This window comes from Dinoponera quadriceps, unplaced genomic scaffold (genome assembly GCF_001313825.1).
Source record: "Dinoponera quadriceps isolate SergipeBrazil2010 unplaced genomic scaffold, ASM131382v1 scaffold3289, whole genome shotgun sequence".
Classification (NCBI taxonomy): domain Eukaryota; kingdom Metazoa; phylum Arthropoda; class Insecta; order Hymenoptera; family Formicidae; genus Dinoponera; species Dinoponera quadriceps.
Window position 1 is genome coordinate 583,514 of NW_014558238.1, and position 14,663 is coordinate 598,176.

Genomic DNA, 14,663 nt, shown 5'->3' on the forward strand with positions numbered 1-14,663 from the left:
ACGCCGGTACGAAAAAATCCGAGTCGCGCCGGATCTCGCGCAGAAAAGAAAAGAAACTGGGCGGAGGTGAAATAAATATCGTTCACCGTCGGCTACAAGTATATATTGGGCATAAGGCGTCTACATGGATGAGTACTATACAATGCGAGGTATTAATTTCTCTTCTAAGAGGTCTCTAAGGTTTCTCTCTTTCATCGCATAACCGTGATACACACACCTCGAAATGACAATGATCGATCGACATATTAAACGTCTAAACGTGGCGTCGACCGAGAGTTTCTAAACACCGGGGGGAGGGGGGGGGGTTAGGCAGATAGATTTTGGNACGTCGGGATCCGATCCTGCTTCTTCTACTATTTTTTCCCCGGATCTTTAGAAGAGAACCACATCCTCTGAACTCTCTTAGGAACGCACTCCCCTCTCTAGCTCAGCCGGCGAGCGAGCGAGCGCTACGCGAGTTTATGTATATTCGTATTAAAAGACGAGAAACCAAAAAAAAAGAGAGGGGGGGAACGCGTACACCTGCGCTTGTACCGCTTATTACATCGCCGATTCCTATCTACAAGTCGTATTCCTTTTTTTTTTTTTACAAATATCTACTTACGCTTCTTTACGTTGCATGAAAATATATCATCTGACATTTGCGTGTGTATGTGTGCGTGCGTGCGTGTGTGTATGTGTGTGTGTGTGTTGGTTGTTCGAATGTGTGACCGTAGAACTACGCTACACGTTTACCTCACACGAAGAGTTCGCGCGGCTGGTGTACAATTTCGTCGTCTGTCCTAGGCTGCTGGTCGTTTGTCTATGTTTGTTAACGCGTTAACGCGCGAATCGGTCAACGCGCTGGGAAATGTCGAGAAACAGACGGTAAGGAAAAAACGCAACGTTCCTCATCGCGTGTGCGGAAAGGTTCCTCCTTCTTCTTCCTGTTTCGCACTTAGTGCCGACGACTACATCCGACTATGTCGCGCGGTTTGAAACCGCGTACGGCCCGGCGCTATTACAATGTAACCGATGCATCGCGCGCGCTTAACTGAGTAACGTGCTCGAGTCGGGTGCGGGAAAAAAACGCAGGATGTAGATTTTTTACACAGCACTCCCTGAGACGTCGCCTTCTTTCCTTCAGTTTCAGAATAGTGGAGAGGGTGGGGGGGAGGGGTGGTAAGGTGTATTGTACAGTCATTACATTATATCGTATATAATGCCTAATCACTCCTGGGAACATTACATGTACCCTAATTACATGCTCTATCGCTACCGGGAGGGGGGAGGGGGTAGAATTTGTCCTTTCCTCCTCTTCTTCTTTTTTCGCTTCTCGTAGTCGAGACCGTACAAAATAACGACCACCGCGCGTGTTTACGTTCGAGACACGCGACATACGACGGGATACATGTCGTCTCTGTACATTCTATTACAACAACACGACAGTATTCTCGCTTAACACATCACACACCGCGACCGTGAGAGCTGAGATCGCAACGCAAAGTCACCGGTTAAGTTTCATTGCAGACGCGGCGGAGAGAAAGACGACGAACGAGCCGCCGCCCGTCACCCGTGCTCGCGCAGGATCATTCGGACGTGCGAGAGCGACGAGGCGCGACTCCGGCAGCGACAACCGAGGGAAAGCCAGCGAGGGATTTCCGCGATTTCCCCGGCGGCTTGTCCGCGAGACGCGGCACTCGCCATCTTATTTCTCGACTTACTATTCACGCGGGCTAAAATAAATCTTTGCTCTTCCGAACGTCGCGGACGATCACAGCTTTTTTTTTATCTCTTTACAATCTGTCGCGTATATCATATAAATTGTACCTCCAATTATATTACGAACGTTTTATTGTATTTAATTGCTTTAGGTGACACGTACACGTATAACACGCCTACGTGTGAGTACGAATAGAAGAATACGATTACCTATCACATTAACGCGAGAGACTACACGTCACAGAGAGAGCTCTCTCTCTCTCTCTCTCTCTCTCTCTCTCTCTCTCTCTCTCTCTCTCTCTTTCCAGAGAGAGCAAGTAGCCCAGAAAGGAATGCTCGCAACCATCAGCTGACACGCCGGTCGTTATCGTGCGGCTTCTTCTCACGCTCGTCGCCGTCCTCGACTCCGGTCGAAGGTAACAAACGACGACGACGTTTACGCCGGCAAACAAATACTTCCGCTTTCCGGAAAAATGAAGGGTGTCAATCGCCTCGTTACCTTTGCCCTTGCATACATACTGTGTGTCCCTGACGTGGGATGAACTCGCAAATAAATATCTCGAGAGAAAAGAGAGATAGAGGTGTAGAGGGGGAGGAAGAGAGAAAGAGAGAGAAAGAGAAAGAGAAATCGTACACTTATACCCAAGGTAGACAGGCGTAAGGGGCGCAGCTATTCTTACGTTGGATGCCCACGAACGGAAGCGAGTGTCTTTGCCTGTGTCAGTGTTGACGAGGCTGAGGATCCAGTTGCGTGTTTTTATGCGCCTGCGGCGTTACGTTACTCGGCTGTGCCGGTTGCTCCTGCCTGTGTTGCTGCTGATACAGGTGTCGGGGCTGGTGATGTTGCTGGTGCTGCTGTGATTGGTGATGCTGCTGCTGCTGCTGCGATTGGTGCTGATACTGCGGCTGGTGTTGCTGCTGATACTGCGGCTGGTGGTGTTGCTGCTGATATTGCGGCTGGTGGTGTTGCTGCTGATACTGCGGCTGGTGCTGTTGCTGATACTGCTGTTGATGCTGCTGCTGTCGTTGTTGATGCGTTTGTAACGCACTGTGTTGCAGTGTACCGTGCTGTTGCTGCTGCTGCTGTGGCTGCTGCTGGCCCTGTTTTCGTTGCTCCAATCCGGCCGCCACGTAAGAAAATACGCAGAGAACAGCGTAGCAGATCTCAGATGCCTGCGAACGAGGAAGCGTTTGATGCCACCTGTGCAGGTACTCGGTTCACGTTTAATTGACAGACGGAAAAATTAATGAGAGACATCAGAGATTAATGTCCGTGAAACGTGAGAACGGGAGAATTAAGTAAAAATGTCATCAACTGAATCGAAGAAACGGAACTTACGTGAGATGTGAGAAACGAAAGAAACTCAATGAGATAAACCACACGCGATGTCGGTCTCGCGCTTACAGGTCATGTGACGACCCTCCGACCGGACTTTGTGAAGGGTAAATGCGACCGAAAATATTCTATGTATGCAGCGAACCGCCTCTTCAGCCTGTTACACAACACACAACTACATATGTGACCGACGCACGAGGAAATAAAAAATTCACGACGTATTCTACATATAATTATATATAGGTAATTTTTTTCCTCGGAAAAAGAGAGAATTACGTTGTCCACTTTATGTCAAATAAAACAGATGTTTCATGATTTCTTCTTAGGATTAAACACCTTTTATCATTACGATGAAGATTCTACGAGATTTTCGCCAGGAAAATCGTAGAAAATCGGACGTATCAATAATTGACGGGACAGAATGACACTCACCATTTGTGACTTATATTTACGTTGAATTACTTGTCTAGTTTTAGGATCTGAAACAGAAGAAAGTACATGGTGAAATCCGGTCGGCCGAACAACCGAGATGGCGTAAATTGCAGCGTAAGCGTGTGTGTCACTAACGTGGAACTACATACTCCACGAGACGTGTCTACGGGCGTGGAAAGCGGTATTATATTAATAATTGATGCGGTATTCGAGATATGTGGTCTCACACTTACTGAATTCTTCCAAAACAAAGATTCCATCCTTTTGAGTAAAGCACTTGCGGATATGATCGAGTCTTACAAAAAACTGCAAATAACACAATTGTATTGCGTTAGTCAGTGGTCTACGGCATGTCGCGCGTACATCTGGATCTACCCGATCATGCACACTCGTGTGACGAGATTCCCCATCTTATGCGCCGACAACAATAATCGACCGTGTGTGTATATACGTGTATGTGTGGCTATGGGTGTGTATGTGTGTGTGCGAAACAGCTCTTTTTAAAGGCGTGAGAGATGGATCGTGATGCTCGTCCGACGATAAACGTCTGCTTCCACCCTTAACCACGCGCTCGACGGGCTCTGTGTACAGATCTTTTTCATGTATCGATGTTTTTCACACGCTATATCGTATACTCTGTGTGTGTTTTATTCCGTACGCGTCACCATACGGAATTCACGTATGAAAGTAGGCGTTTGGAACTAGGTGTTGCTTGTGATACCTCGACATTAGAAAAATCGTCCGGAAAAATTGTACGTTACTCTCCATCGACTGCCTCGCTCGTTGGGTACGGTGACACGTGCAACACACACGAGACACGGAGGGTCGTCGTTAAATCGGTTGTAACATCTACAATTGGAGTGATCGTTATCGATAAAGTTACACGTCGCTCACGAGACAGCGATAGATATGATTGACGTTGAATGCGAAGCGATGCTCGTATACGCAGAAACACTATGTCGGAAGGAGATCGCGTTTCTTCCGTTTGTCCGATAAATGCACGAAAAACGTTTATCCCGAAGACGCTTATCTTTCTTATATTTCGCATGAAAAACATCGTCCGTCCGCGTCCCGAAATCCTACTTGGCGGGTAGAATGGCGGTTAATTAAGATATTTGATCCACAGTCCTGGATTTCCAGCGGCGATATTAAGGGGCTATTGCAGAAGTTTATTATTTACTGAAAAAAAAATTGTTTTTTCTATAACTTTATTTAACTATCTAAATGTAGTTTAGAAGAAATTGAAAGTAGAAATTAGAAATAGGATATTAATTAAAGGAATAAAGGAAGGTATGAAAAATTGCACTTTTAGTTGCGAATACCTCAGCTTCTCAATAGTCAATCATTTTCTAACTTTACAGACGTGTAGATGCATAATATTTCCATCAAAATGCAGCTAAAATTTAAAAGGATTCCTGAAAAGATGGTTCGACAGACCGACTACCTCAAAAAACAAGCAATAAAATTCCTAATAAATGTGAATATAAATTTTAAAGAAAAAAAAACGGGTTTCTTCAACTTTCCGCGGATTTTTTAGTTTCTTTCCGAAAGATAAAAAAATTCGTTTAGAAAAATTCACTTACGATTAAAATCTGCCATGTTCTTCCTTTCGGCAAAGAAAATAATTAATTAACAAACTTTAATTAATTATGATAAAGAAATATTAGCTCTTTTGTGCTCTGATTTGCGAATTAAATTAATTTACTCTACCCGTCGGATAGGATTTCCGAACGCAGTCCTGCGTGCAAAACGAACGACCGATAAAGTACGAAATTCTCCCGTATTCAGAAATATTCTGAATGTCAATGCGCTCGAAGTCGCGGTTTTATCGTCCTGAGAGAACTCTGAGCGCACGCGATCTTATTCTGCCGAGCAGTTTTCGTCACGCAATAATCTCTCGAAAAGGACGAGTGACAGACAGACAGACCAAGTGGCGCGCTACGCATGTTGGAGGGGAAAGATTGCAGGTAATCGATAATCGACAACTGTCGTAATACCAAAGTGGAAATATCCATCGCACGTGCATAAGGTGTGTGTATACGAGCTTTCGAGTAAACGAAAGAAACGAAATCGGAAGGCTCGAGTCCAAGTACCTCGGCATGCAAACACACACACACAGGAACAACCTTCCTGGGGAAGCCGCGTCTAACGATCGTGTTCCTTACAACGCATGCACAACCCTACAGTATATAATAATCGCTACCATTCGATCGCAAATATTCACAGGAGCGAGCAACAGGAGGACCGCTCTCGCAAAACTCAACTTCCAGACCGACGACTCTCAGACAACGGGAATTTCCAAGATTAGTGTAATCTCTCGAATTTTCCAAAATAGTGTAATCCAATTTAATATAATTTAACGGAGAGAGGATATAATTGAATTTTGCAAGTTTCGTCACGCGCTGAGTTTTGCGAGCGAACGGTCCCCCCTCGGTGAGGCGGCAAGCGTAAAAAAAAGCGCACCAGCCAGGATCTCTACCCCAGACTACCAAGGACTACCGGCGAGACCTCAAAAAAGTGACTACCGAAGACACCATGCATCATTTAGCCGCTAATCTCGGCTAATAATCTGAGCCTCTAAGCAATAGACGATCGAGCTGCGACGACGGCGAACGAAGCGGCGAACGTCAGCGGTATAGTGGCAGGCGTAATAGCAGCGGCAGGCAACTCTGGAGATGGCCTAAACTTAATCGTAAATGTCACTGATTGCTTAGCGTCGATAAGTTGCTAAATGTGCAATTGTATTATCTAATACAGACCGGTGGACGTGGTCATCGACAATGATGCACGGTCGTGATATATATATCGATCGTGGGTGGTATATATAATCGAGGAGGGAGGGGCGAAGAGGCATGGCGAGATAACAAATGTCGAATATAACAAACGTCACTGTCGGGACGGGACGAGAGGGGGGGAGGAGGGGGGGGGAAGAGAATCGGTACAATGTCGTAAACAAGAAACATTATGTAGCAGTGCCATGCTATAAAAGTGTATATAATATATTGTGGCAGAGGTATATACGTGAGGCTCACGAGTCATAGTTTTCACGACGATCTCGCGGAGAGTCTCCGTTCGTAAAAAAAAAATATATATATATATATGTTCGGACATCACTATACAGCACGAGAAACCATTGCTCTACTACATAACTAGCAGTGTGTCTGGTAGATTCGTGGGAACGATGTGTATCACGACCATGTAAATCGGGCAGCTCAATTCTTGTCGGTTCGTGTGTTGTCCATTACAAAAACCCCGTTTGAGCAGCAAGGCGGAGAGAGAAAGAGAGCGAGAGAGAGAGAAAGAGAAAATTACTTATTAGATATTAATTTGCGAGTATACATAGAGAGAAAGGTCTCTTTAGATTTAGTGCATGTGTTTATATATAGAATATAAAATAATATCAAATATGATTTTATTTGAGTAAAAATGTCTCACTTAGATAAGCCTTGTTTGATAAAAAAAAAACACAATATCATTTAGAGGAAATAATATTTCGTCCTCAATAAAAAGAATTTATCTCGTTACATGTGAAATATTGTTCCAGTGGAACAAAAAAAAGTTCCTTAATATTTTTCTAACACAATGTTTCTTTTTTCAAATAATTTATTGCTTGTAACAATCATTGTAACGTTTAGATAAAAATATAAAATAAATATGTTACTGGACGTAGAAAGATATTTATTGTTTGAGAAACCAAACAATCCTGTTTGTTGAATCAAACACTCGTTTGTTTGCTCCATTCCAAGAGACAAATTTATTTCAATTAGAGAAATTTTATCGGAGAAATCTTTTTCTCTGCGTTTTGTTCGAATTCTCGGAAGAATAAAGCGGATTTCCCGGCGATCTAAATTAGACCCCGTACGATTTTACACGACAAAATTCTACACGAAACTCCCATCGCGATCGGATTGATTTAGAGATTCGATCGTTCATGTTCGACGGTTACCTTCACGCTCCGTTTATTTGTTTCACTTAGTATCGAGCAATAGTAAGTATTCGGCTAAGTACGATGGCTCCCGATTTTGCTGGTCGACTATGGTAGAAATAAATAGAGGATAAATGGAGGCAGCACTACGGGTATGTAATAATGCATAAAAATTTAAGGCCGCACTCCGAGATTCCGCGCAAAGTGGCTTTCACAGCGCGCGAACGGAACTAGTTTTCTACAGCTTGCTCTCGCGAGCACAGTTCAACCTTCTTACTCGGCATCACACTGCTTACGATCTACGTTTCGCTTGTTCTCATTGATGACGTGAAATCGATCAAAGGAGAAGCGAAAGGCTCGTCATAGATGGAGCGTCGCATCCGGAAGCTCTACACAGAGGAAAAGATCTCCTTGGATTCAATAAAATTTCTTTAATTGAAAGAAATTTGGACGATGGAGCAAACAAACGAATGTTTGATTCAATAAACAGGACTATTGTTTGCTTTCTCAAACAATAAATATCTTTACATCGAATAACATATTTTTTGTGTTTTCATGCAAATTTTATAATGTCATAAGCTATAAATAATTTGAAAGAAGTAACATTCTAACATTATGTTAGAAAAATATTTAAAAAAAAACTTTTTGTTTCAGTTAAACAATATTTAATATATATGTATAACGAAATAAATTTGTTTCCATTGAAAGCCAAATATAATTTTCTTCAAATATTGTTTTTTTATATCAAACAACATAGTTTATTCTAGTGAAACGACAATTTCATTATTCAAATATAAAATGATATTTGACATTAGATTATATTGTTTATATTAAACAAACTCAAGTGAAACAAACACTGTCAGATCCAAAGAAATCTTTTTCGCTGTGTGCGGAAAGGTAAACCAGGATACTTCGATACTTCTTATGGATCCTCGATGAGATCCGTACAGCTACGTCGCAATCGCTACGATTCGATCGTGTCGTGATCAAAGACGACAATGAATATTCTACAGATTTAGTCAATATCTTCCGATTGTATCGCATCGTATATCGCGGCCGAGAGAGAAAGAGAGATACGGTGTGTAAAGTGGAAGCTGTAAATGATCGTGACGTAATGACTGTGTACGGACTTTCATGTACGAGTGATAGGCTATATATAGGTATATATATATAGTTGCATTGTGTGTGCATCGAACATCGCTCTACAAGTTGCACTAAACACTACTTACAAATATTTCATCTAAACGATATATATATAGGTACGTCGTCGGACCTTTCGATAAATACGACAAACACTGTTCTGCATATTGTTCATTACTGAAGAGGTATATACCTGAGAGTTTCAACTTTACGATATATATCGTACGGAGACATATAATATATATGTATGTATATATATATTACAACTAACACACCGATCGATCGTAGAAAAAACAGTAAAGATAGACAGAGCAGATCAGTGAATTCGAATGCAATTTGAAGAATGTATAAGTAGATATATATAATAATATAGTATATAATATAATAACGGCCAAAAGTAATGGTAAAAATAAATAAGCATCTCCGGAACACGGCCAACATTGAGTATATAGTCAATACTGGATTTATATAACAAACAGTGATTTAATTGATTGATACCTCGAAATCCTGTTTGCCCAGCCGGGGCAATGTCGATGGACAGGACAAGAACAGAAAACAGAAAAACCAAATTAAAACCTTTGGTAACAGCAGTAATCCACTCAGTTAGATATATATATAGATAGATAGATAGAGCTGTACACGATGATATTACAGCTATTTATGTAATATACCTATCGTCAATGGCCAACCGTTTGAAAACAGCAATGTTTCATTGTTCAAGGACCATCTCAAAAGTTCCCCAAGCTGAGAAAAGTCTATCATCCGATATCCGAGATCGACGAGAGATCCGAATGTCCCGTGGGCATTTCGTCATTCGCGCAAGATTTCCGTCAATGAGAGAGAGAGAGAGAGAGAGAGAGAGAGAGAGATATATAGATGGAGATAGAGAGAGAGAGAGAGAGAGAAAGAGAGAAATAGAGACATTCGCGAGTGTTTATCGTCGCGGTGGAGTCAGCACGGTGAAAACAGCGATTTGTCTATTATGATCGCACGGATCTTTCGCTACGTTATCATCATCATCTTCTCGTTTCTCTCTTCTTTTCACCGTTTTCTTTCTCTTTACTCTTTTTTTCCTCTTTTCTTTTGTTCTTCTCTTATCTCGAGCCACAACGAATAGACTTTCCTCGCGTATATAATCACGACAGATAAAAAAGTTGTTAGACTTATGGAAAAAATATAATGGCATCCAAACATTCAAATACAAATGATAAGATATAGGAGTAGTGTTCAAAAGACAGTCTGTATATATATATATCGCCCTACACCTTATTTCCTATGTATGTATATATAGATATATATATATATAAAAGTATATAATGATAAATGTATAATATATATATAATTATATAATACAGAGATAAAAGAGTCTGCAACTGCACATCGAGCTTCCATGCAAGAAAACATTGATTGTATAACGCTTGAACACAATATTGTCCAATAAAGTATATAACCGAGAGAGGATATATATATATATATATAATCGGAGTCGTATATAAAGTACGTTACAGAACAATTGCGACTAGAGAAAGATTCGATTTAGAAAATCGGCTTGACGACGAATATAGAACGACTATTCTTCCCGCTGAAGGTGTCGTGTGACGCGTTGGTGTACGTGTGGCAGTGTGTGTGTGTGTGTGTATGTGTGTGTGTGTGTACGCACGTGTGTGACGTCGATAACGTTTGCTCCGACCCTTTGATTTTCCATTTCCCTTTTTTCGGTGTGAATTCGTGTCGTTACGCGTGTGAGTCTTCTCGTGTATTTGACAGTGATCCCCTCCCCCCTGTCGTGCACCCCCTTCTGATGATTTGGAATATTCTAATTGGATATTCGCCGGTCAAGCCACCTTGACAAGCTCGACTCGTTTGTGACCTCGTCATGAACGCACAATAACGCGGTGAAATCACGTATAGATACAAATCAATTAAGCAGATCATAGTGGCTAGCAGTGGGAGATAATATTGAGTGGTCCTTGCATCAATGCAATAATGAAAAAGACACTGAGAATATTCAATGATCGAGAGAAAGAGAGAGAGAATATGAGAATGGTAAAAAGACGTATACGGTGATTGTGATTGCGACAACTGTGGATTCCCTATCCTGTCGAGATTCAACTCGCTGCCATTTTTGCGCTCTTGTCTCGCTCTTTGTCCTTTAGTTTTCACGAGCGCCCCCATTCAAGTATATCTATTCGGCATTCGAGCAACATAACACAACGAGCGTTGTCGAGACTACAACGTACAACGCTACCTCGGACCGCGTCATCGCGATCGTTGAGCCGAGACGAAGGCGATAATCTCTACAAACGGACCCACAGCTCGTGGTAAAATGACACATTCTTTGACATATGTTTCTATCACTGAAATAAACACATTGTTATAACGTCGCTGAAGTCAACGATAGACATCGACCGGAAAGGAACACGAGACATTGTATAATCGGAAATGCAGAATGGTCGGAAATGACGAAAGGTGATAATATCGTCAAATTAAAAGTTCCCAATATATGTATATATATATGGTGTCAAATACGGTCCAACATAAGACAAACAATTGAACGAAGGAAAAAAAAAATATATATATATATAAAGAGAAAGATAGATATAAATTTGCGCAATCCTGTGAGAGAGAGAGAGAGAGAGAGAGAGACAAAGGGAGAAAAAAAGAGAAATAGAAGGAGAGCCAGGCTCTCGTTCTTCCTGCATCGTTACAGCGTAAAGTGTGCGCTCGCGAGTGTGAGTCATACCTTGCTATTCGCGAAGAGTAGACCAACGCCCTCCATGCAAACTTGCAGAAGCCCGCCCTCGCCCGTTCGCATGTCCTGCACCGGGAATTCGCCACCGAGCTCGATGCCCACGTTCGCGCCTCGCCCGCGAGCCGCGGCCTTCTCCATGGCATCTTTTATGCAATAGTACAGATCCTTGCACTGGAAACAACGATCGTCACGTTACTACCACACATTCCGCATCTCGCTAGAAAATGTCCACCGCCCATAATACCTTCGGATCTCACTGTTTTAATAATTTAATATTAATGTATCTCTCCTACGTATTCGGTCAATTTTGCTGACACTAATTTTATATACTTTTATTTTCTACTGTAAACAACTCGCAATGATTTTAATATTAACGATTCGTTTCGACTCATATGGAATAAGTTAACAAGTCGATGTCGGTGCATTTTAAGTAACTAGATTAAATTAAAAGTTGACTAATTTTAAAATCGACCGAGTGAAAAATTCTCAACTTGACTTTTAACCGATTAACGAAAAAGTTATCACCAAACCTTAGAAAATAATTGTTATTTAAAATATTCATTCCGTCTTTAGATAATTTCTGTGATCACGACAATGATAACAACACGATGTCAGAGATTTAATCCACATCCCCCTCTCCGTTATTTTTTCCCATCTTCTCCTGAGAGAGAGACACGTACCTTCTTCGTATAATATTTATGCAACTCGGTATCGCCGCCGCTTCTCCTCCACAGGCACAGGACCTTATTCTTCGGGCTGTACGTCATGTTGACCACGCGCTCGTACCACCAGCGTTCGACTATCACGCCGTTCACCGATCTCAGCACGAGGCCGTCGTGGCGTACCTCGAGGAACCGCAGGTCGCCCTCGGCGTCCACCCCGGAGTGCACGGTGAACGACTGCCGGTGCATCTGTCGTGACGTCAGGGGCTTCAGATCGATGTCGTTTCCGTGCTGAAACGTCGTAGGAGAGGCGAAGTTGACGGCGTCCCGCTTCACACAGTCCACGGCTGCCTACGAGCCACTTACGAGATTATTGATCTGGTCGAGCAGTTGGTTCAGTTCGTGGCTGTAGATGAGACCGATGTGGCTCTTGCCCAGCAACCTCCGCACCTTCCGCTTCAGCTCGTTCTTATCGACGTTCAGCATCACCAGAATAGCGGTGAGATTGTGCAGCAGGGTGCACAGAAGTCTGTCCTCGTCATGCTCCAACCGTCGCCTTTCGCTCTCGCTCAAACTCTTGTATCTGTCACGTGTGTGTAAAATTTTATCGACAATGTCGCGTCTCATCATCATCCAATCGTTAAGGCACTTGCTTCGCCGCCAGTCGTCTTTCGTTTGACGACGTCAGCGGCGAGATAACGCGTGCGTCTTGCGAAATGCGTTCGAACGAAGGGATGTATTTTCGTGAAATGACACCCGTGATCGACGGATCACGTTTATAATAAGTTATACCGAAAACTTTCCTTTTGCTCGAACAATCGCTAAATAACTGTAACATCAACGCGTCCGCAATCTCCCTTTTCTAGCCTGTCTCCTCTCAAGAGACCCCTCCTCACCTCTCCATCATTTCCCCGGGACCTTGGTCCATGCCCATCATGTCGCGCTCCTGCGAGACGGCGTCCAGGAAGGCGTCCTCCCAAAACTGCATTTGGTCCCACAGAGGGGATCTCTCCTTCCCCAGCAGACCTGAATTCAGACATCGCGTATATTTATATATTTATATTATATCTATAATATATTATATTATATTAATATATTAGTTATAATATATTATAGATATATTATATTTATTTTATTTCTTTTTATTTGAATATTTCTGTACGAATATCCATTCGCTAGATAAATTCACCCGAGGGTGGAACAACCGGGCCTGAGTTTCCGGTTAAAGAGGACGCGATACCTTCGAAGAGATACGTCCTCGCAGCCTCCGGGCTCGGTTGCGTCGTCGTGGGTATCAAGCTTCCGCCGTGATAGCGGAACCCGGTGCTCAAGGACGACTTGCTGGACCAAACGCTGCCGGAGCGCTGCTTGCCTTGCCGGGGAAACTAGAATCACAAGAGCGCGTAAGAGTGGAGTTAATAGGCGTCCTCGAGCGAGCGAGAGAGCGAGCGAGCGAGCGAGAGAAAGATAACGAGAATATCGAGAAGAAGAATTCTATGAAGATCTCTCAATGAAGCGTTATAGCGACGCATAAGAGCGCATCATATTCTCTATCGGCGTCCGTCGATTCTAGCGGTTACACAAGGCAATTGAACGAACTAACAATTCATTCGCACAGCTAATCGCGCTAACGATGCGTCGTGTCGTGTTCTCGAAGGTCAAAGGGTAACTTGAGATCGGAAGGAAACGAACGAAGGAAGCTGCTCGCTGCCACAGACGACGCGCGTCGCAAGTATCTTTTCTCTTGTATCTCGACTGCGGCGATTCGCGATGACGCACGTCGCTGTTACCCTTCGATCGCGATTCTATCAGCGTCGGCGTGTCCTGCCTGGATGGATGAGAAAGTGTCGGTGAGGTTCGGGTGTTTCGGAATGATGGAAAGCGCTTCTCACATCGAGTCGATACTAAGTTGATACTAAGTCGATTATTACTTGTCCGGCGGCGTGTCGAAGGACGAAGAGGGAGTTTCGTTACTACTCCTAAGGTGCGCATATTCAGGCATTCAAGTATTCGAACTTGGAGAACACGGAGCCACCGAGAGCTCGCTAGCACACGCTCGCGCGTACGTCTCGACGGCCTTCATTTCGCGCCGTGATCGCCCGGATGTTATATCTCGCGGCTAAGCTGTAATTTCGGACTCTAAGCTATTCTCGCCGGTGAACTCGACAGGAATGGACGATGCTACGAGTGTGTTGTTCTACAAGATAACAATTACCCAGACAGCCCGCTGATTTCGCGCAGTGTCCGCTGTACATTTTGTCGGCAGCTTGTTAGCAGAGATACAACGGGATACGCTGACAGAGATAACAGACTGACGGCGGAAACCGAGAGCGGAATTTGCCGTTTAAGCGTATGGATGGACCGTTTAAGGTGGTTAATTCATCAAACTACTTTTTGGAAATTCCTTTAAATTTTAGGCACATATTAGCGGAACTACTATCTACAAGTCTGTAAAGTTAGGAAACGATTGGTCATTCGGAAACTGAGATATTCGCAATTAAAGACGACACTTTCTATACGTATTTCTTGAGGTCTTGTTCCTTTAACGTCCTATTTTTAACTTCTACTTTGAATTTCATTTATACCACATTTGAAATTTTCATGAAAAACTACTGTAATATTAAGGATTGGTATGGAGACGTATAAAAATTTCAGAATTATAGACCGTTTTTGTTTAGAAAATATAGCCCCGTAGAAAATTTATAATTTATTGTA

At 42.9% G+C, this 14,663-nt stretch overlaps 1 protein-coding gene across 9 annotated transcripts in view; it reads right to left on the reverse strand.

Moving 5' to 3' along the window:
* Nucleotides 1–88: 88 nt before the first annotated feature.
* The window catches only part of LOC106749727 (MAP kinase-activating death domain protein), a 31,827-nt gene continuing 17,252 nt past the window's right edge, over nt 89–14,663 (reverse strand). For 6 of the 9 annotated variants that reach the window (XM_014629444.1, XM_014629445.1, XM_014629447.1 and 3 more), the window contains 9 exons: nt 13,189–13,333; nt 12,845–12,974; nt 12,315–12,531; nt 11,967–12,239; nt 11,278–11,457; nt 9,033–9,041; nt 3,703–3,775; nt 3,470–3,516; nt 89–2,874 (listed from right to left, as the gene is read on the reverse strand). In XM_014629444.1, the coding sequence (XP_014484930.1) occupies nt 2,422–2,874; nt 3,470–3,516; nt 3,703–3,775; nt 9,033–9,041; nt 11,278–11,457; nt 11,967–12,239; nt 12,315–12,531; nt 12,845–12,974; nt 13,189–13,333 (1,527 nt within the window). In that variant the 3' untranslated portion in view covers nt 89–2,421. Of the gene's footprint in view, nt 3,195–3,469; nt 3,517–3,702; nt 3,776–9,032; nt 9,042–11,277; nt 11,458–11,966; nt 12,240–12,314; nt 12,532–12,844; nt 12,975–13,188; nt 13,334–14,663 lie in introns of all 9 variants that reach the window. The other 3 variants (XM_014629452.1, XM_014629451.1, XM_014629446.1) reach the window with 3 other exon arrangements.